Genomic DNA, 18,774 nt, shown 5'->3' on the forward strand with positions numbered 1-18,774 from the left:
ACTCACTTTGTAGACCAGGCTGGCCTCGAACTCAGAAATCCGCCTGCCTCTGCCTCCCAAGTGCTGGGATTAAAGGCGTGCGCCACCACGCCCGGCTTTTTAAAAATTTTTTATTAGAGAGTTTCTTCATTTACATTTCAAATGGTATCCCAAAAGTCCCCTATACCCTCCCCCCACTCCCCCGATCCCCTACCCACCCACTCCCACTTCTTGGCCCTGGCATTCCCCTCTACGGGGCATATAAAGTTTGCAAGACCAAGGGGCCTCTCTTCCCAATGATGGCTGACTAGGCCATCTTCTGCTACATATGCAGCTAGAGACACAAGCTCTGAGGGTACTGGTTAGTTCATATTGTTGTTCCACCTATAGGGTTGCAGACCCCTTCAGCCCCTTGGGTACTTTCTCTAGCTCCTCCATTGGGGGCCCTGTGTTCCATCCTATAGATGACTGTGAGCATCCATTTGCCAGGCACTGGCATGGCCTCACAAGAGACAGCTATATCAGGGTCCTGTCAGCAAAATCTTGCTGGCGTATGCAATAGTGTCTGCGTTTGGTGGCTGATTATGGGATGGGCTCCCCACCCCCAACCCCCAGGCAACTCTTAATCAGGACAACATTTAACTGGGGTTGCCTTAACAGGTTCAGAAGTTCAGTCCATTTTCATCAAGGCAGGAGCACGGCAGCTTCTAGGCAGGCATGGTGCAGGAAGGGGAGCTGAGAGTTCTACAATTTATTCCGAAGGCAAACAGAAGACTGGCTTCTGCTAGGAGGAGGGTCTCAAAGTCCACCCCCATAGTGACTCACTTCCTCTCCAACAAGGCCACACCTACTCCAACAAAAGCCACACCTAAGCTAAGGACTTTCATCTGATGAGCCTGGAGCCAGGGGAATGGGAACTCCAGCTTAGCTCATCAGATCAAAGTCCTTAGCTTGGCGGAGGTTGTCTGGGAGCACAGTGGGGTCTTCTAGAGAAGGCTTTGGCTGGGGCTCTGTAGTCTCCCCCTCCCCTTCCCCTTCTTCCCCCTTCCTCCTGTTCCTCTTCTTTCTTCTTCCTCCTCTTCCTCCTCCTCCTCCTCCTCCTTCTCCTGGTGCTTGGTGATCCAGGCCCTGTGCAAAGGTCAGTACTCTACCAGGCTTCAATTCTTTCCTCACCACAGATCACACTGGCTACTTCTTTTTGCAAAAATATACAAAGCAACAATGCCACAGGCCACCTTCCCTGTGTCTGTCCGAGGAGCGCACTGGCTTTCTCATTGTGCTCCTCCCTGCCTGACAGATTTGCTTTCTAAGACAAATCATCCAGTGTGCTTGGCTGCAGACAGCAACTGATGTACACAAATAGGGATTTAGTATAATAGGGTCCCCAGCTCCAGGAAAGACACAAAATCGCGTTTGCCGTACTGCCCAGAAAAATGTCAACACACCAAGGGACTTTCCCAGTGAATATACCAGGGGCACCAGTCCCAACACAGCAGAGAGATCAGGCGGGTGCCCCCCCCCAGTTGAGTACAACTGTCCCTGAAGAACCAGTGCTATACCCATGGTGCGCCCCAGAGATCTGCCACCTTCTATGTGGAAATACGTCTTCCCACATGGAAGTCCCATCTGCCTGTCAGCATGCACGTGCTTGGTAGAAATGTCAGTACCTTGACTCCACGGGGGCCTCGGGAAAGGATGTTCAGGAAGACCTTCCTGTCCTGTTAGAACAGTGTCTGTTTTTCCAGGTTAAGGGCTTTCTATTAGCTCTTGGGAAAGCATGCAAACTCTGGGGTCTGGCAACCTGAGAGTATGAAGAACTCCCTGTGTGCCCCATACTGGAAGCCACATAGTCCCACATAGCTGGTGGAAGGAAAAAAAAAGTGGGATGCATGTCTCTAGCAGCTTTGGGGAGCCTCTGGGCCTGCCTGAGTTGGGTTTTTGGGTGCCTTGACCTCAGGCCCAGCCCTCTGGACCTTTCAGGGACCATGGCTTCTCCTCTCTTGGCATCCTCATAGCAAAACTTCACAATTTCCTTTCCACAGCCTCCCTTGCCCCTGCTCTTCCCGCCTGCCTGTGAGCCAGGGTGAGGTGGGGGTGGGGTCCCTGATGGCCACTTTCCCCAACAGGCCTCCCTAAACCCCAGTAACCACAAGTTGGATGAGGACCTGTGCCAGACGCTCACACAGCGTTACGTGAGCATCATGAACAAGCTGCAGAGCTTAGGCTACAACGGAAGGGTGCACCCGGCACTGACAGAACAGCTGGTGAATGAGTACGGCATCCTGCGCGAGCGGCCTGAGCTGGCGGCGTCTGAAGGTGGCTGCTACACGGTGGACTTCTTGCAGCGTGTGCTATTGGAAACTGTGCACCCCAGCAAGCTCACGGATGCCCTCCTGCTGCTCTCCTGCCTCCACCAGCTGTCCCACGATGACGGCAAGCCTATGTTCATCTGGTAACACCCGGTGCCCGGCTGGCCCAGGCTCACTTCACCCTGTAGGCCATTGTGCATGGCCATTAAAGTTTCCCACGGACTCTGGTCACCTGGCCCATGCCACACCTTCCTGCTCCAGTGGGGTGGGGGACCACATTCACATTACAGCTCCCCAGGAGAGACAGAGCTCTCAGACACTGTCTTTCTAATGGGATTAAATGGAGGGTCCCAAATTTCCTTTTTACTTGGTAATGAAAGCAGAAGTTCTGGGAGTGGAAGAAAAAAAAAAAAAAGAGGGAGTAGGATCAGGAACAGGGAAGGGATGGTGCAGAAAGAAAGGGTACTTCCCTGTTCTTAGCAAAGACCAAGGGGTGGGGAGCCTCAGGGCAGGACAGTAGAGGTAAGAGAGCCAGATGCCACCTCATCCAAACCTGGGCAAGGGAGCCCAGGAGATGGCAGCCCCTTGTGAAGATGCCCAAGGTCTGGGAAAAGGATGGGTTCTGTCTAAGCATGGGGGACCAGAGCTGACCAGAGAATGAAAAACATGGGTTGGGGGGGGGATAGGGTGAGGGATTGTGGGAGTGGGGACCAGGAGCAGGGGGCATCCATGGAGATATAAAATGAATAAATAAATGGAAAAAAAAAGAACATGGGTTGGAAAATGGAAAAATTGGGGCCCTTGTGGGAGGGGGTGTTGGAATCAATGGGTAGACTGAGACTGGAAATGTCGTGGTGTTTCTAGAAGAGTGGAGACCAAAATGGGGTTGGTTCATGAGAAGGGCAGTGTGGAAAAGCCTGGAGTAGTTTCTGGCTTGCCTGAAGGTACAGGCGATAGGGCAGTGACAAGGCAGAAAGGAATAAAAGAACCAGGGACTTAGAAAACCAGTTCTTGCCAGTCAAGGAACAGCAGAGCCTTGGGGGGTCCGAATTCAAACAGGTATCTATCAATACCAATACAACTTCCGGTTAGAAAGAGGCCTGGGGTGTGCTGGAGTCCTCCAGCTGGGATACCTCCCCCCCACCCCCACCCGCGTGCCCTGCAGAGTTTAATGCCTTCTGCCCAGACCGTCCAGCTCATCAACAGTTGCCTTCATCCAAAGCATCTCCAAGACTATCCTGGCAAGCCGGGTGAAGATTGCCAGCCAAGACAAACCTGATGGGTAACTTAAGAGACACAGATGGTCGATGTCAAGGGTGTTTGCTGGCTCACAGCTGGAGTTAAGGAGTCAGACTTCCAAGGGGAGCCAAGAAAAGTCTGTGAAAGCCCAGCGGTCATTATCAAGAAGCTAAAGTCAAGAGGGGCGGTGCTGGCACTTGTCTTTAATCCCAGCAATCCAGAGGCAGAGGCAGGCAGATCTCTGTGAGTTCGAGCCCAGCCTGGTCTACAGAGCAAGTTCCAGGACAGCCAGGGTCACAGAGAAACCCTGTCCCGAGAAACAAAACAAAACAAAAATAAAACACAGAATTAAAAAACTTAAGTCTGTTACAGGGCTCATAGAATGGAGGATTTCCTTTTACCTGTCTGGGCAAGCTGCCTCAGGTGTAGAACTAACGGTCCCTCCCCGGGTTTGAAGCTCCTTAGCCACAGCCTTTGCAAGCCATCGGGGTCTCTGCACTAAGCCAGGCACCGGATTGAGAGGCTGTGGTGAACCTACCTGGCTGTGAGTAGTCAGCCTGTAAGGTGTATTGGAGGGGTGAGGGAGGGGAGAGTAGGCAGGGCCCTAAGTTTTTCTCCGAAGCACTAAGTGGACCCCCCCCCCTCCCCGCAAGTACAAGGAGGAAATAGGGCGGGGCTGTAAAGCTCGGATTTCTTTTACTGTTTTTTTTTTTTTAATTGTTGTTCGTTTCCAACCGCCACAGAAGTTCTGAGAGGGTGGGGCCAGTGGCCAGCACTCAGGCTCGCGGGGCGTCCGGGTATTACTAGCTGCGCGCACAGGTTGTACCATCTGGTCTTGACCTCCGCCGCCGCTGGAAACCAATGAGTCTCCCTGACATTTCGCGGCGAAGGAGCCCAGTGCCCCAAGAGGACTGGCTCCTGACACCCGACGCCCTGAGGCCTTCACCTTTCCCGAACCCAGTGCTGCAAGCCCTCTACAGTTTATCACGCGTGCTGCTTTTCCCGACTTACTGGTCCCTGGACCAGTTGCTGGGCTGCTGGGCACCAAGCGTGCGATCCAACAGCTTGGGGTGGTTCAAAGTCCTGGCAGGAAGTGGGGTGTTGCTACCGCTGGTGGTGGTCGGCCTACCCTTAGCGTTGGTCGGCCTTGCGCTCTGGCTGCCCCTCCAGGTCTGGCGCCGCCCCTTCTGCTATCAGCCCCCTCCGGCATGTTGGGTGTGGCCACAGCCCTGGCATCCGCCTGCTGAGCGCCGGCGCTGCTTTGTCTTTCTCACTGCTAATCTGTGCCTATTGCCCCACGGGTTGGCTCATTTTAACAACCTGTCGCACAGCCAGCAGCGCGCGGAGGCTGTGGGGGCCGCACTACTAGATAGCCTTCAATCGTCACAGTATGGGGTTACCGAATGCAGTCAGCCGCTGCCTAGGGTGCCTGGTGGTGAGCTGAAGGCCACATTACCTATGGGCTTGGACTTCGTGTGTCTGCAGGAAGTGTTCGACCTCCGCGCAGCTCGTCGTCTTGTGCGCGTCTTGGTACCAAATCTGGGCCCGGTGATATATGATGTGGGCACATTTGGCTTAATGGCTGGGCCGTACATCAAGGTTCTGGGCAGTGGGCTTCTACTGGCCTCGCGCTACCCGTTGCTGCGTGCCACCTTCCGTTGCTTTCCTAACGCTCGTCGCGAGGACGCCATGGCCTCCAAAGGTCTATTATCTGTCCAGGTACTAACCCAGGCTGCAATGAGCCCTAGCGGGGAGAGCTTAAGCAATAGGTTTAACCAGGAGAGCAAGAAGACCTGGAACTGTGGGTGGTGTTGCAGGTGCAGCTAGGCATCGTGGACGGGCGCCCCATCGTGGGATACCTTCATTGTACACATTTGCATGCACCCGTTGGTGAGCCCTGCAGGAGGGTTTGAAATGTGGGTAGGTAGCCCCTCTTCTCTCTTTCGAAGGCAGTAGGTCCCTTAACCTCACCAACACGTCTGTCCCCTCGTCCCAATGTTCTCTGCCCCAGACATCCCAAGAAACGCCTTGGGTGGTTTACAGATCAGGACCCACAGGGTGAGGTCTTAGACCCCTACTCTGGGCTAAGCCAACCTCATCTCTCCTCTCAGAGGATGGACATATTCGCTGCAAACAGCTAACGCTGCTGCTGGAATGGGTGGAGGAGTTCGAGGCCGAGAGCCGGCAGAGTGATGAAGCTGTAGCCTTCAGCGTCCTCCTGGGAGATCTAAACTTTGACAACTGCTCCCAAAGTAAGAAGCTGGGGTGAGGTGGAGCCAAGAGACCCAGCTCTGCCCACTGAGAAACGGCTTTTCTCCACAGATCATGCCAAGGAGCAGGGCCACAAACTCTTCAGCTGCTTTCAGGACCCCTGCCGGCTAGGCGTTTGCCAGGAACAGCCCTGGGCCTTAGGTACTGCTGCTGGGGAGGTAGGAGAACAAGTCTGTGGGATGTCTGTCAGCAAGGCGGCCTGCCGCTGAGTCTGCTCTCCCCTGGACTCCACAGGGACAATCTTGAATTCCTCCATGCTACGCCACTCCATTGCCTGCTCCCCAGAGATGCTTCGGAGGTGAGTGGACTCCTTGAGCCCCAGGCACTACTAGGCCAGCTGACAGGAACGTCCCTAGCCTCAGGAATGCTGTCCCTCTCCTAGGGCCCTGCGACAGGAAAAAGGGCGCCGCCTGTACCTGTCAGGACCCCTTCGTGGGAGTTACCCAGCTCAGTCCTGGAAGGGCCGGCGTCTGGACTACATCACGTACCGCGGAATACCCGGGAGTCGCCTGAGCCCAGTAAGTGCCTCACCTCGTGGCTGCTGGGCTTGCTTTAACTGAAAACACCTCTCAACTTGACACCTGCCCGGCAGGAGGCGGACCTCGTGACATTCAGTACTGCGTTTGCTGGACTCACGGACCACTTGGCTATGGGCCTGAAGCTTCAAGTGGTATGCTCCTGACGCTAGTGCCCAGACAAAGGGGTTGACTGTCGAGAAAGACCACAAAGATGGGGGGAGCGGGGCCCAATAACCCAATAACCATGCGACTCAAAGGATCTTTATTGTGGGGGCACTCATACAGCTTCCTGGGCGCGGCGGTACTCGTACACACTGCCTCGCTCTGGGAAGGCTGGATATAGCGGGGGCGAGCCTGGTGGTGGCGCTGGGTCCTCCGGGTCTCCGTAGCCCCCACCCCCAGGCGTGTGGAGGCAGAACACGTCCTGAGAAGAAGAGCAAGTTCAACACAGGTTGTGTCCCTGTCCCAGTTAAGACACAACCACCCTATTTTCATTTGGGAGCCAAATTAAATTTTTTCAGTTAAAGCAAGCTCTTACCCCGGGATACACAGTCACGGATGTCTTGCCGCCCAGATTCACTGTGCGCCCATCTTTTCTGATCAGGAGGTTTAAGCCACGTGTACCAGGCTCTCCCCCTATAGAAGGAGAAAGCAAGGAAGCTTGGGGGTCAAGAGGTGTAGGGATAGGGAGATGGGATCAAAAGAGGCTGGGAAGAGCTGGGGAAGCCACCCACCGTGGAGGCCATAAGGCTGGAAGGCGCGGCGCTCGGTGAGCACAGACAGCAGCGCCTCTTCCCGAAAGACCAGCTCTCGGACTACACCATCACCTCCCCGGAAGCGGCCTCGGCCCCCAGAGCCTGGCCTCAGCTCAAAGCGGCGCAGGATAACGGGATACCTGTGCAGGTGAAGGGAACAGCGCATCTGAGCATGGGCTCATCTCCCAGATCAACTGCCCAGCACTGAGTGCCCAGCTCACCGGCTCTCCAAAATCTCTGGGTCCGTAATTCGCGTGTTGGTCATGTGACTGTGTACACCACTGCGCCCATGCCAGCCAGGGCCCGCGCCCGCACCACCGGCTACTGTCTCATAGTAGCCCATACGGGCATTGCCCAGGGTCACATTGTTCATGCAGCCCTGATAGAAGCAAATAACATCATTTGGTTAGTGGGCGCATCTACCCCCACTACCCTGTTTCCCAGCAGCCCTCAGACCTGTGTCCACTTTTCTCCACCACACCTGGGAGGCTGCACAGGCCCCAAAAGCCCCCAGGATGACATCCACAACTCGCTGAGATGTGAGCACGTTGCCTCCAACCACTGCTGCCTCTGGGGATGGATCCAATATGGAGCCTTTGGGAATTATGACATGCACAGGAGCCAGGCAACCCTGGTGAAATGACCGAGGTGGTTAATTAGGGCTGGGTATCACCCAGGTTCAGATAAAAATTCCACCACCCTAAGCTCCATTCATATTGGGCTGCCTTTGTTTTCTGGCAAGCCCCCTCACCACACACCTCTACGAACCTGGTTAAGTGGGATGTCACGGCCCACTAGACAGCGCAAGCAATAGATGAGAGCAGACAGTGTTATGGCTCGAGGGGCATTGAGATTGCCAAACACCTCAGACCCAGAACCACTGAAGTCAAATACAGCGCTGCCCTACCCAGAGAAAAAAGGTACGGCAATCAGCAACAGAATGGGCCTCACCCCAGAGGCCAGTGCCAGTGCCTGCCCCACTTCCCTCACAAGCGAACCTGATTGAGGTTGATCTGAACATTTAGGCAGATGGGAGAGCCATCGTCCATGTGATCCTTGGCAGACACCTCCAGGGGCAGGCCCCTGGCCTGGCGGGAAGTTCCAAAAGCACGAAGCATGTCTCGCACTGCTAGTTCAGCATTTGCCTAGCAGAAATAAGGTTCAGCCCCGCCATGCCATCTGCAGGGTAGCCCACCTACCTTGGGGCAGCCACAACACTGCCCATGTATGTCCCTGTTCCCAGGCCCACCTGAATATGGCCCATATAGGCCTGCACCACATCTAAGCCATACTGTCCAATCAGCTCTCCCACCAGCTGAATGCCTTTCTGGTTAGCTGCCACCTGGGCACGGAGATCCGACAGGTTGTCATGCAGGTTCCTGGTCCCACTGCAGCCGGAGATCTTGCCTGGGGCCCGTAAGGCCTCTGTCACCGCTGGATGGGTAGAGTCACAAACTGAGCCATCTCCCATGCCCTCAGGAACAGGTGCCTGTGCCTGCCTGTTTCATAACCACTGGGCACTGGGAGCTCCCTTCTGACCTTTTGCTGGGGTGCCCCACCACACACACACACACACACTCTTTGCAAACTCCTGGACTCTGAAGACTGTAGGCTCCATCCTTCTGCTGAGCCCTCTTCTGCAGCCCAGCATCTAGAGCACCTTTGGCAAGCAGTTGTGCCAAAGACTTGCCTGGAGCTGGAGGTGGCTTGGGAGAGGGTGGGTTCTTCCCTTAGCAAGCTCGTCCATTGCCTTCTCTAGGCTCCTGTCTTGCAGAGTATTTGATAGCACTATAACCCCGAGATTGTGTTATTTATTGAAAAAACTGTTTATGTGGCTCAGCTCTAGCACACACCTATAATCCCAGATCCCAGCACTTAGGAAGGCACAGGCCTGTCATCCCAAACAATGAAGATAAAGTTAGTTTATAGAAGGAAGCAGTCATGTTTGAAAGTGACGGCTAATTTGACCGGCAGACAAAGTGACAAGAGAAAGATTTGACAGAATAGGATATGTCCAACTCTCATGAAAAGAGAGAGGAAAAGGGAAAAGAAGGCAGTTTTACCGACAGTTATGGAGAGACAGACTGCACAGAGAACAAACTAGACACAGGTGAAGACAGAACAAACCGGAGAATGAGAAGGAGCCAGAAGATTAGACATAAAGTTAGTATGAGGCCAAGAGAGAAGTCAGATTGAGTCAGTCAGCTTGGAGAGGAGTGGGAACCAGAACAACTGAGTTAAACCAGCCAGTCAGGGCTCAGAAAGAACTTGAAAGGGTGAGCTTATTTAGCAGTAGGTCTCAAAGGCTGAAAACATTCTAGGCCTAGATAAGAGTGTACAGAGGCCAGACACTTTGAGGACTAGGCCCAGGTTAGCAGACTAAGGCTTAGGTAAGCCTTGGAAATAACTTTTACACTCCCCTCTACATCTCACAGGAAACGTCTGTCTGCAGCGTGCCCCACACGCACCATAACCTGTCTGCTCTATGTCCTGCCCACTTCCACTGGCCTCTAAGGACTTCAAAACTATAAGGCAGCACAGGGCTGAGATATGCAGGGCTCGGAACCTAACAGCTCTTGATGCTCTTGAAGAGGATCCAGGGCTGGTTTCCAGCACCCACACACAGGAGGGGGCTCCTAACTGCCTGTAACTCCAGCCCCCGAGGATCTTATGCTCTCTTCTGATCTCCAGGGACACCTGCATACATGCGGTGCACTCCATCAGGCAAACATGCGCACACAAACCCTATCAAACACGGTCAAGGAAGTCCTGTTTCCACACCCAGGGGAAAGCCCTCACTTTAGCCTCTGTCAGGCCTTCTCTGAGGTCTCCTGGCCACTTGGACTCTCAGTCACGTGTTTACACTTATGTCTTCATGATCCGCTACAGCGTCCTGTGATCAAGGTTATCCTATGTGCCTGTGGGCTACCCACCCTCTTGACCATGCCCTTCACACCTCAACTCCAGGATGCCTTTTCGAGTTCTCAGACCCCTGTGACCTCAGAGCAAGGCTGTCTCTCCCAGTCTTTCACCTTTCACTCAGCACAAAAGCTCCAGCCGGTAGCTATCCAAGCCTGACCCCACAATCTCCAGAGCATATAAACTTTAGTTCCCAAACAGTTCCTTCCACCCTCTACCTTCTGGATGGATATCCACCATCTTTGAGGGTGACTGCAGCTGTCCCATCTGACCACTCTAGCCAGCCTTAAGGTTAGTCTGCAGGTAGGTATACAAGCAGATCATCCTAACTCCAGCTGCTCCACTGTCCAGACAGCTCCCTGGGATTCTGTAGCCTCAATACCCAGTGTAGTTTGTAGCAGTTGCCAACCTTGAAACTATCTCTTCTACTCTCTGCCCACTTAGGTGTCTTGGCCAACTCCCCACCCTAAAATCACCTTCTAGGAGGTCATCTTTGGTCCAGTTAGAAGTCATCATCTCAGCTCTTCTGCATATCTGAGATGATTTACGACTGCCCTGAGAGGTCACCACTGTCTCTATCAAGCCTCAAGGTAGGCCTGGACTGTTATTATCAGGACATATCAGCTGTGTATCAAGATTATGCCCAGTCTTATCTCTGGTAGCAGCCACACATCAGCTGTCCGCCAAATCCTCAATGTGACCCTTTTCTGGCTCACTCACCCTCTTCCTGGAAGACTCCTCCCTGGACCAGTTTGAAGGACAAAAAAACGGCACCCTCCTGCTGCAGTGTGGTAGAGTGAGGAGGCATAGAACCCGGGGTGATACCTCCAATGTCTGCGTGGTGCCCTCGGCTAGCCACGTAGAACACAGGCCTCGACTGACCTGGCCAAAACACCTAAGGGGTGAACAGCAGCTGTCAGCAGTGCCAGGAATCTCTTGTCCCCCTAACACTAGTCAAGGTGTCCCCCTAACACTTCCTCACCGGTGTGATGACAGTCAGGTCAGGAAGATGGCTGCCCCCTGCACTGGGATGGTTACTAAGCAGCACGTCTCCAGGATGGAGGTCGGCTCCTAAGTGCTGAATCTGAAACCAGGAGACACATACAGAGTGGGAAAGGGGGGTGAGGTCATGGGGCACGGGAGGGGGCAGAAGGAAAGATGTCACTGTCACCACACCTGGAACTGTACAGTCTCTTGCATGGCACCCAGGTGCACAGGAATGTGGGGAGCATTGGAGACGAGGCCCCCATCTGGCCCAAAGAGGGCACAGGAGAAGTCGAGGCGTTCCTTGATGTTGGTAGAGATGGCTGTGCGCTGTAGGATGCGGCCCATCTGCTCTGGGGGCACAGAGTGGTCAGGTGGCCCCATCACCCACATGTATAGCTCCAAGAAAGAGGCACAGGAGTCAAGGCCTCCTGGGCCCAAACCCAAGAACCAGCAGCTTTTCCTGCTCCCTGGGGAAGATCAGGGTGGCAACATTCCCTCTTAAGCAGTAAGGCTGCAGCCCAGTGTATGATAGCTTATGAAAAGAACACTCCCTTCCCAGACTGCCTGGGGTCACACTTTCCTCCCCGACTGATATAGCAAGAACCGCTAGGCTCCCAAAAGCTGGTGGCTTAGCCTTGAACAGATGAACTCACAGTGGATACCTGTGTTCTATCCCTAAATAGCTTAAGATCAAATGGCTTCCGATGAGAAGAGGAGACGACTTGCCCCACACTGCACACCCCCCACCCCACCAGTGAGGATTCTGCCCTTTCCGTTGGCACACATCTGCCAGGTCATCACATGCAATGAGAGCCAATGCTGTCAGCTACCCTGCTTGTCTGTACTTTTGCCTCGTGTGCAACCATTCCCCACTATGTCCTACATCATACACGCCAGCCCTATGAGGAAGACAGCAGTGTCTACTCACCAGCAATGCTCATGAAACGGTGTGAGAAAATAGACAACTGGATGGGGTCAAGCTTGGTGTCTACCATACTGGGAGCCTCGGCTCCCACAGAAATGCGGATGTCCCCTGTCTCAATCACCTCCGCTTGGCAACCTGGTTCTACAAGGATGGTGCTGGGGGCAGGAGACACAGAGGAGCTACAAGAAGGCTGGCCACAACCTCCCCGCAACCAGAGATGTCAGTACTCCACGCCGGGAGATACCCCAATGATAGAACCTCTGTAGCCGTAGGCCAGGGGATCTGCTGGGGGTGGGGCTACAATAACCTCTCCAAGGCTCTACCAATCCAGACTTACCTGTTGTTGTCAATGATCAGGCAGGGCCCTTGGAGCTGGTGCCCGTAGCCTAGTTCTCCTAAAAGGTACACGGGAGTCTCCTGATAACCCCCTTCAAAGTAGCACTGGGTCACCTGCAGAAGGTGTGGAATGAGCTGGGCTCCCAGAACCTTTTTCCTGAGGCCTCTCAACATAGCTGGACCTCCCCATTAACCCTTGTTCTCTGAGGTCCCGAGGATGTAGGTGGACCAGCACAGCAAGGCCTCCAACCTTTTCCACATGCGGAGGTCCACTCTGGATTTTGGGGGACTCCTCCAGCTGAAGTCCACTACGGCCAGTTCCCCTCACACGCACGTCATCTACCACCACCGAGCGCTCAGGAATGATGAAGCCAAACTCTCTCATGTACCTGCACCCACCCATCCAAGGGAGCAATAAGGACCAAGCAACCAGACCAGCAGGCCACATGCTGAACTCACGGGAGAGTTCACACATATACCTCTCGACAAACGCTGCTCCAAAGTCACCAGCACGGGGTGAGCAGGCTGTGGCTGGATGCTGATTGGCAGACACCATTAGGGCACAGTCAGTGCCTTGGTAGCGAAGGTGCAGGAAGCTCTCGGTGCTGATCTGAGACCTGTAGGAAGCAGGTTGGGGTACTTGCCCAGTACTATCTGAGGGGACCTTTCCTGCTTCCTCAGGCACTGTGAGACCCTTGTCCTAAAGACTCAGGAACATCTGGGAAGTCATCCAGTGGCATCCAACCAAAGGGGAGGTGGAGACAAAGCCAGTGCTGTGCTCGGTGGTCCATGACTTACCTAAGGAAGCCCTGGGCCTGCAGGGCATCCACACACTGCTCCTCCAGGCGGCTCAGTCTCTGGTCCAGTTGTGCAAAGGTTTCAGGTGTGTAAGACAGGGAACAGGGCTCCTGTGCTTCATGAACCACATCAGCCAAGGCCAGTCCCAGTGCTGACAGCAGCCCGCTGTGCCTACAGAAATGGGTGGCGCAGCAGTGTGGGGACAATCCTCACAGCCAACTCCCTCAGCTAAGGGCACATGCTCATAGGCAGACCCACCTGTGAATATGCACAGTGTCCATACCCAGGGCCCGGGCAATGGCACAAGCGTGTTGCCCACCGGCTCCTCCAAAGCAAGCCAGTACATGGGCTGAGGGGTCGTGGCCTCGTGCCTGGTGATCCAGGAAGGGCTAATAAGTAACCTCTCATACACTTGACAGCCCCCCCCCCCATCCTGTCTCATTTCTGTAGAAAGTAGTTCTGATGCTTTGATCGCTTTGATCGAGAATCTGTGTTTACTGATGCTGAAGGTCCTAGCTCCCAATTGGTTTTTGGTCTATCAATAAAGATGCCAGTGGCCAATGGCTGGGGTGCGTGGGGGCTAGGGAGGACTTCCAGGTTCCCACAGGAAAGAGGAAGAGGATTGAGACACTTAGGGGAAAGAGGAAAAGGGGAACACAGCATCGAGGAGAAAGCCAACCAGCTATGCGAGTTTCCAGGGAAGTAAGTGGCCTCTGGCCTCTGGCCTCTGGCTGCTCCCCTGACTAGGGTGGCAGGGGAAGGATTAGGAGTGCCCAGTCATTGTGCTATCCAAGGCATTTCAAGATGAACTGTCGTGTGTTACCCATTTCTGGTGGTCTGACAGAGTATAGGAGCAGGGCTAGGGCAGACATGTGATGGTGGGCAGAGGGGGCACACCTGTGTGAGTGCACGGATAGGCCGGCACATGGCTTCGTTGGCAACACGCACAAACCCCATGGCCACCTCCTCCAGACTTAGCTGGGAAGCTGGGCACGGTCCATTGGCCAAGAAACTGTTGACCTCCGTGGCCACAGCCTCTAGAGCCTTTCGGGAAGCCTCGGGAGACAGTGGCTGGTCTTCTCCTGGCCCAAAAATGCAGGGGAAGGAGGCAGGCAGCAGGCGACCCAGGACCAGATTAGCATCTGTCACTGTCACAGGACCCCCTGGGAAGAAGGAACTGAGTGTGGGTTGGAGGCTAGAGAGGCACAAGTGACCAGCAGGGACAGGCCTAGAACACCATGGGGGCTAGGTCCAGCAAGGCAGAGGCTAGCCCTTACCTTTGCGGTAGCAGGCAGGACCTGGGTGGGCACCTGCTGACTCTGGACCAACCACAAAGAGGCCAGACCTTGGGGGACAAAAGACAGGAATTAGAGGCATGGGGAGGTCGGGGGGGGGGGTAAAGAAGCTTAGAGGTTATAACTGAAGAGGTAGGAACTGACCTGAAGAAGAGGCGGGAACCCCCGCCAGCTGCCACCGTATTGATGTCCAGCTGTGGGGCCTGGAGGGTAACACCTGCCGTGCTAGCCTCAAAGACGTGCTCAAACTCTCCAGCGTAGCGGCTCACATCCGTGGATGTGCCTAATGGTGGCAGCAACGGCAGACAAGATGCTAGGAGTCGCCCCCAAGACCTGAGCCCCCAGCATCCTCCAGCTAGGCAGTTGAAGGTCTTCCCTCACCCACCCACTTCAGCCTTCATACCTCCCATGTCAAAGCCAATGACAGGCTGACCACCTTCCAGCTGGTAGGTGGTAGTGGAGTAGCCAACCACACCACCAGCAGGGCCGGAGAGCACAGCCCGGGAGCCACTGAAGGCATCCATGGGTGCCAGGCCACCATCAGAGCGCATGAAGAGGACTTGCACGTTCTATGAATGGGGAGAGCGGACAGCGATGAGCTGGGCAGGAGCAAGGCCAGGGCCTGGAGCAGGGTGGTCAACAGGCCTCACCTTTAGCTGGCCCTGGAAGCCTCGGCGGAAGCCCTGCACATAGCGCTGGATGGTGGGAGTGAGGTAAGCATCAGCACAGGCTGTATGCCCCCGAGGAACAATCCGCACCATGGGCATGACTTCCGAGGACAAGGAGACGTGCGTGAAGCCCAGCTCCCGGGCCAGTGCGCCCACCTGCTGCTCGTGCTGGGCCCACCTACAACGAGAACCCGGGGCGGGGGAGGGGGGACTCTGTGCCTCCCACCCAACACCTTTCCAGCTTTCCTTTAGATCCAGTCTCCACCCACGGGAAACAGCCCTCACTCACGTGTATGAATGCATGAGTACCACTGCCAGGCTATGAATGCCCCGAGTCAAGAGCCCCTCCAGCTTCCCACGCAGGGCTGCCAGATCCACAGGCTGCTGTATCTCTAGCAGGTCCCCTGTACAGCCTGAAACAAGCCCAGAGCCCCCATTCAAAAAATTGCCAGGCTCTGCCTACCCCAAGAACCTCACACAGGATGTCAGCACCACGCGTACCTTTGACAGGAGAGCTGGCACCAGGTTCTCCACGATACAGCAGCACTCGCTCGTCCACCTCCACGACCTCCTCATACAGTACCTCTGGCATGGGCACAGCCTGAGGGCAGGCAGAGGCTCAGAGGAGACCCCAGCCTGAGTGTTCTATGGGGTCCTGCATGGTGTCGCAGTGCGGGCCAAGGGGATGTGTCCCAAAAAGCTAGGAGACAGTCAAAATGGCCCAGCAAGGTCCACCCAGAAGGCTTCTCTCTGTACCCAAGCCCATGCCCTTAAGAACTGTAGAACCAGCACCCTACCCCAAGAGGGCAGCTTCTTCCAGGAATTCAAAGGTGGAACTTCTATGTTCTCACCTTGAACTGGCAGAGTATTCCCGTGCCAGTCTGGAAGTATGAGGACACGGGTCCTGCTAGCAGTGCTCAGTCTCCTTAAGGCCTACTAGCTACCATTGTTTCACAGACCTCCTCACAAGACCTTGGCTGGGGGAGGGGAAAGAGTGCACAAGCTTCACCTAATGCCCAGTTGGCACAGGAGAGCTCACCAGGTCAAAGAGGTCTGGGCGGGCCTGGGTGCCAATATGCAGCAGGTCTCGGAAACCGCGAGTCACCAGCAGTGCCACCCGTTCTCCCTGCCGTTCCAACAGCGCATTGGTGGCCACGGTGGTACCCATGCGGATGCTGGCGATGTGACTGGTGTCTAGCGGCCGGCCTCGGGGCAGCAGCACACCCCTCTCCTGGGGACCACATAGTCAGGGGGAGAACCTCAGGTTGGGGTCTCCCTAACACCTCCCCTCTGCCCGCCACTGGCCCTGGCCCACCTGCTCTAGAATTCGGCGGATGCCCTCTGTGGGTGCGTCTGCATAGTTGGCAGGATCCTCTGAGAGCAGCTTCAGGACACGTACATGCCCTCCTGGGCACTGGGCAAAGACATCTGTAAAGGTGCCACCACGGTCGATGGCAAAATGGAAGCGCTCTTCTGGGCTGCCCATGATGTTGAAGCTGGAGTCCAGCAGTGGCTCTTCGGCTGGTAGCCCTGGGAGAACTGGACAGAAGAGCCTGTCACTGGGAGTGAGGTGGGGTTGGGGTTATTACTGAGGGGGGTCAGGTTTCTAAGAAGAGGCTGGGATGGGAAACAGATGGATCCCGAGTCTAGAAGGTGCCCTGGAGAGGAGTCAGAGTAGCTCTGGGTTTGGCAGGAGCTGCAGGACCCAGTCATAGGGTGGCCAGAGTCGAGTCAGAGCCAGGCAAGCCCATATGCCAGCCACTGTCCCGGTGGCACAGGTCTGAGAGTCCTGCTGCCGATGGAAAGCCAGTACTTGGATTAGAGATAAAAGGGCCCCGGAGCCCTTTCTTGCGGGAGGAGCCTGAGTTCTTTCCACAGGGAAAGGCACCCGAGTTAGGCTGGGCAGGTAAGAAATAGCTCCACTCCCCACTCTGCTCAAGTTTCCCGGCCCAGGCTTTATAGTCGCTGGAACCCTACAGAATCTGTACAACAGTGGGGCGAGGCTGAAAAGAGCGGAGGAACAGCGGAGCACTCAGGGGGAAGTAGGAAAGGCGGTAGCACAGACCCCACCAGCAGCCGAATCCGCTCTAGTCTTGCTTGTGTCCCGCTGCGCTTCCCGCAGGCCCTGCCCCCACCTCGGGGAGGGGCCTGGAGAAACACACCCCCACTCCCAACACAGACACACAGACACACAAGCCTGGCGTGCCTGGCCCTCTGGATTATGTAATTGCGGGCCGGGCCTGAGCACCTCCTCCTTCGCCCAGAGCGATCCACGGATTGAGGGACTGAGTGGCCCTTGCCAGCAGGGGCGGACCCAGCGCTTTGGCTCAAGGGCACCTTGATTCTCGGAATTGCTGAACCTCTCTGCAAGTTCTGGGTCGCCGAAAGTGGACGCCCTTGATACCCAACTTCAGGTCTCTAAGTAACTGGTTGTACCTTAATGTAACAACATTTCTGATGTAGTCAGACTGTTCCCCAGAGTGGGAGGACCCGAGGCAGGAGATGGGTTGGGTGGAAAGGACCCGGCAAAGAACAATGGAAGGTAGGAGGGCCTCTTATTCAGCAGCAAAGTGGCACAAAGAACAAGTGGCCTCTGCACACATCCCACAGTCAACCCTTCAGTGTAATAAAATGGCTCAGTACACCTAAATCCTCATGTGTCTCCTGTAGTGACACCAACAGACATTTGGAACTGGTGTTCCCCCTCACCAAGGACAACTGGTTAAAGTCTCCGTGTTCTCTCTCTCTCTCTCTCTCTCTCTCTCTCTCTCTCTCTCTCTCTCTCTCTCTCTCTCTCGGTTTTCGAGACAGGGTTTCTCTGTATAGCCCCGCTGTCCTGGAACTCATTTTGTAGACCAGGCTGGCCTCGAACTCAGAAATCCGCCTGCCTCCCAAGTGCTGGGATTCAAGGTGTGCACCACCACCACCCGGCAACCCTCTTGTTTATTTAGCCAGCCCTTAAGTGGGCTTGATTCCAAGGAGAACATGCATAGGCAGAGGAGGCCCCAGGACAACCAAGACTTATAGGCAAGGAGAGTCAGAATTGGTTTCTTGCTTTGCTGTTTCTAGAGGGGTTTTAGCCCCAGGAAAGCAGATCTTCCTTACTAGGCCAGCATTTCTATTCTTTCTATGACAGAGTCCAAGGAGCCTCAACTGTGCTGGTTGGAAGCACATCCTTTGCAAGCAGAGTAGAGGCTGGGCTCAAGTCAGGCCTGAGCCATTTAGCATCCAAGTGAAGGGGCATGGGCAGGTCAAACTATTAGCCATGTGTGGTGATGATGCTGACCTTCAAGGGTGGCTCCTGCGACCGTAGGAAATCAGTTGAACCCAAAGGCCTTTCCCCATTGTGCTAGGCCAAATATCAGACAGCTTAGGGCACACACCCAAATCCCCCATTCTAAGTACACTGCTGGCTCTCAAGGCCCACTTGGGCCTAGGAGGCTAGGGTGCAGGTGAGCTGGTTATGTATTAGACTTGTAGGCTCTGGGCTTCACGCCACACGTCAGGCAATGCCTGGTGCCCCTGGGCATTCAAAACCTGTCCTCATGTCCCTTTCTCATTTTGTGGATGCCAGGGTAAGGTTTATGGTACATAGCTCAGTGAGACTTTCATTTCAAAACCAAAAGTAGGAGAGGGCTGGATGGTAGCCCAGTTGGTAGACTACTTGTTTAGAATACAAGACACCCTGAGTTCTGTTCCTAGTATGGAGAGAAAAAGTGTGTGTGTGTGTGTGTGTGTGTGTGTGTGTGTGTGTGTGTGTGTGTAGAGAGAGAGA

General features: G+C 54.9%; 3 protein-coding genes across 10 annotated transcripts in view; 2 read left to right on the forward strand and 1 right to left on the reverse strand.

The window, feature by feature from the left end:
* Spatc1 (spermatogenesis and centriole associated 1) overlaps positions 1-3,055 on the forward strand; it is a 26,618-nt gene extending 23,563 nt beyond the window's left edge. For all 6 annotated transcript variants that reach the window (XM_021183857.1, XM_021183856.1, XM_021183861.1 and 3 more), the window contains exon 5: positions 2,106-3,055. In XM_021183857.1, the coding sequence (XP_021039516.1) occupies positions 2,106-2,435 (330 nt within the window). In that variant the 3' untranslated portion in view covers positions 2,436-3,055. The remainder of the gene's footprint in view (positions 1-2,105) is intronic.
* Positions 3,056-4,226: 1,171 nt separating this feature from the next.
* Smpd5 (sphingomyelin phosphodiesterase 5) lies at positions 4,227-6,846 on the forward strand. 2 transcript variants are annotated; one of them, XM_021184327.2, is made up of 7 exons: positions 4,227-5,246; positions 5,345-5,417; positions 5,639-5,779; positions 5,850-5,939; positions 6,033-6,096; positions 6,181-6,316; positions 6,391-6,846. In XM_021184327.2, the coding sequence occupies exons 1-7, from the start codon at positions 4,389-4,391 to the stop codon at positions 6,478-6,480; spliced, it is 1,452 nt and encodes a 483-aa protein (XP_021039986.1). In that variant the 5' UTR covers positions 4,227-4,388; the 3' UTR covers positions 6,481-6,846. The 2 variants fall into 2 exon arrangements, with proteins under 2 accessions (XP_021039986.1, XP_021039985.1); XM_021184326.2 differs by having other exon boundaries at positions 5,831-5,939; positions 6,391-6,580.
* The window catches only part of Oplah (5-oxoprolinase, ATP-hydrolysing), a 13,344-nt gene continuing 1,131 nt past the window's right edge, over positions 6,562-18,774 (reverse strand). The window contains exons 1-27 of one of the 2 annotated variants that reach the window (XM_021184325.2): positions 17,065-17,192; positions 16,315-16,538; positions 16,039-16,230; positions 15,501-15,600; positions 15,289-15,412; positions 14,982-15,177; positions 14,735-14,900; positions 14,476-14,614; positions 14,314-14,381; positions 13,934-14,199; positions 13,295-13,407; positions 13,037-13,207; positions 12,718-12,855; positions 12,489-12,627; positions 12,240-12,352; positions 11,906-12,057; positions 11,167-11,327; positions 10,973-11,074; positions 10,711-10,885; positions 8,321-8,505; positions 8,070-8,216; positions 7,840-7,974; positions 7,553-7,702; positions 7,293-7,450; positions 7,051-7,211; positions 6,855-6,952; positions 6,562-6,740 (exon numbers count right to left, since the gene is read on the reverse strand). In XM_021184325.2, coding sequence (XP_021039984.1) covers positions 6,594-6,740; positions 6,855-6,952; positions 7,051-7,211; positions 7,293-7,450; positions 7,553-7,702; positions 7,840-7,974; positions 8,070-8,216; positions 8,321-8,505; positions 10,711-10,885; positions 10,973-11,074; positions 11,167-11,327; positions 11,906-12,057; positions 12,240-12,352; positions 12,489-12,627; positions 12,718-12,855; positions 13,037-13,207; positions 13,295-13,407; positions 13,934-14,199; positions 14,314-14,381; positions 14,476-14,614; positions 14,735-14,900; positions 14,982-15,177; positions 15,289-15,412; positions 15,501-15,600; positions 16,039-16,230; positions 16,315-16,485 — 3,867 coding nt within the window. In that variant the 5' untranslated portion in view covers positions 16,486-16,538; positions 17,065-17,192 and the 3' untranslated portion in view covers positions 6,562-6,593. Of the gene's footprint in view, positions 6,741-6,854; positions 6,953-7,050; positions 7,212-7,292; positions 7,451-7,552; positions 7,703-7,839; positions 7,975-8,069; positions 8,217-8,320; positions 8,506-10,710; positions 10,886-10,972; positions 11,075-11,166; positions 11,328-11,905; positions 12,058-12,239; positions 12,353-12,488; positions 12,628-12,717; positions 12,856-13,036; positions 13,208-13,294; positions 13,408-13,933; positions 14,200-14,313; positions 14,382-14,475; positions 14,615-14,734; positions 14,901-14,981; positions 15,178-15,288; positions 15,413-15,500; positions 15,601-16,038; positions 16,231-16,314; positions 16,539-17,064; positions 17,193-18,774 lie in introns of those variants that run through there. The other variant, XM_021184323.2, reaches the window with a different exon arrangement.

Source organism: Mus caroli, chromosome 15, assembly GCF_900094665.2.
Source record: "Mus caroli chromosome 15, CAROLI_EIJ_v1.1, whole genome shotgun sequence".
Taxonomy (NCBI): Eukaryota; Metazoa; Chordata; class Mammalia; order Rodentia; family Muridae; genus Mus; species Mus caroli.

Excerpts from the sequence above, each read along its gene's own strand:
- Smpd5 (XM_021184326.2), top strand. The coding sequence starts at position 4,389 with ATGAGTCTCCCTGACATTTCGCGGCGAAGGAGCCCAGTGCCCCAAGAG. Across the intron at positions 5,247-5,344 it reads AAGGTCTATTATCTGTCCAG|GTGCAGCTAGGCATCGTGGA; the intron begins GTACTAACCCAG and ends GTGGTGTTGCAG. Across the intron at positions 5,940-6,032 it reads GGAACAGCCCTGGGCCTTAG|GGACAATCTTGAATTCCTCC; the intron begins GTACTGCTGCTG and ends TGGACTCCACAG.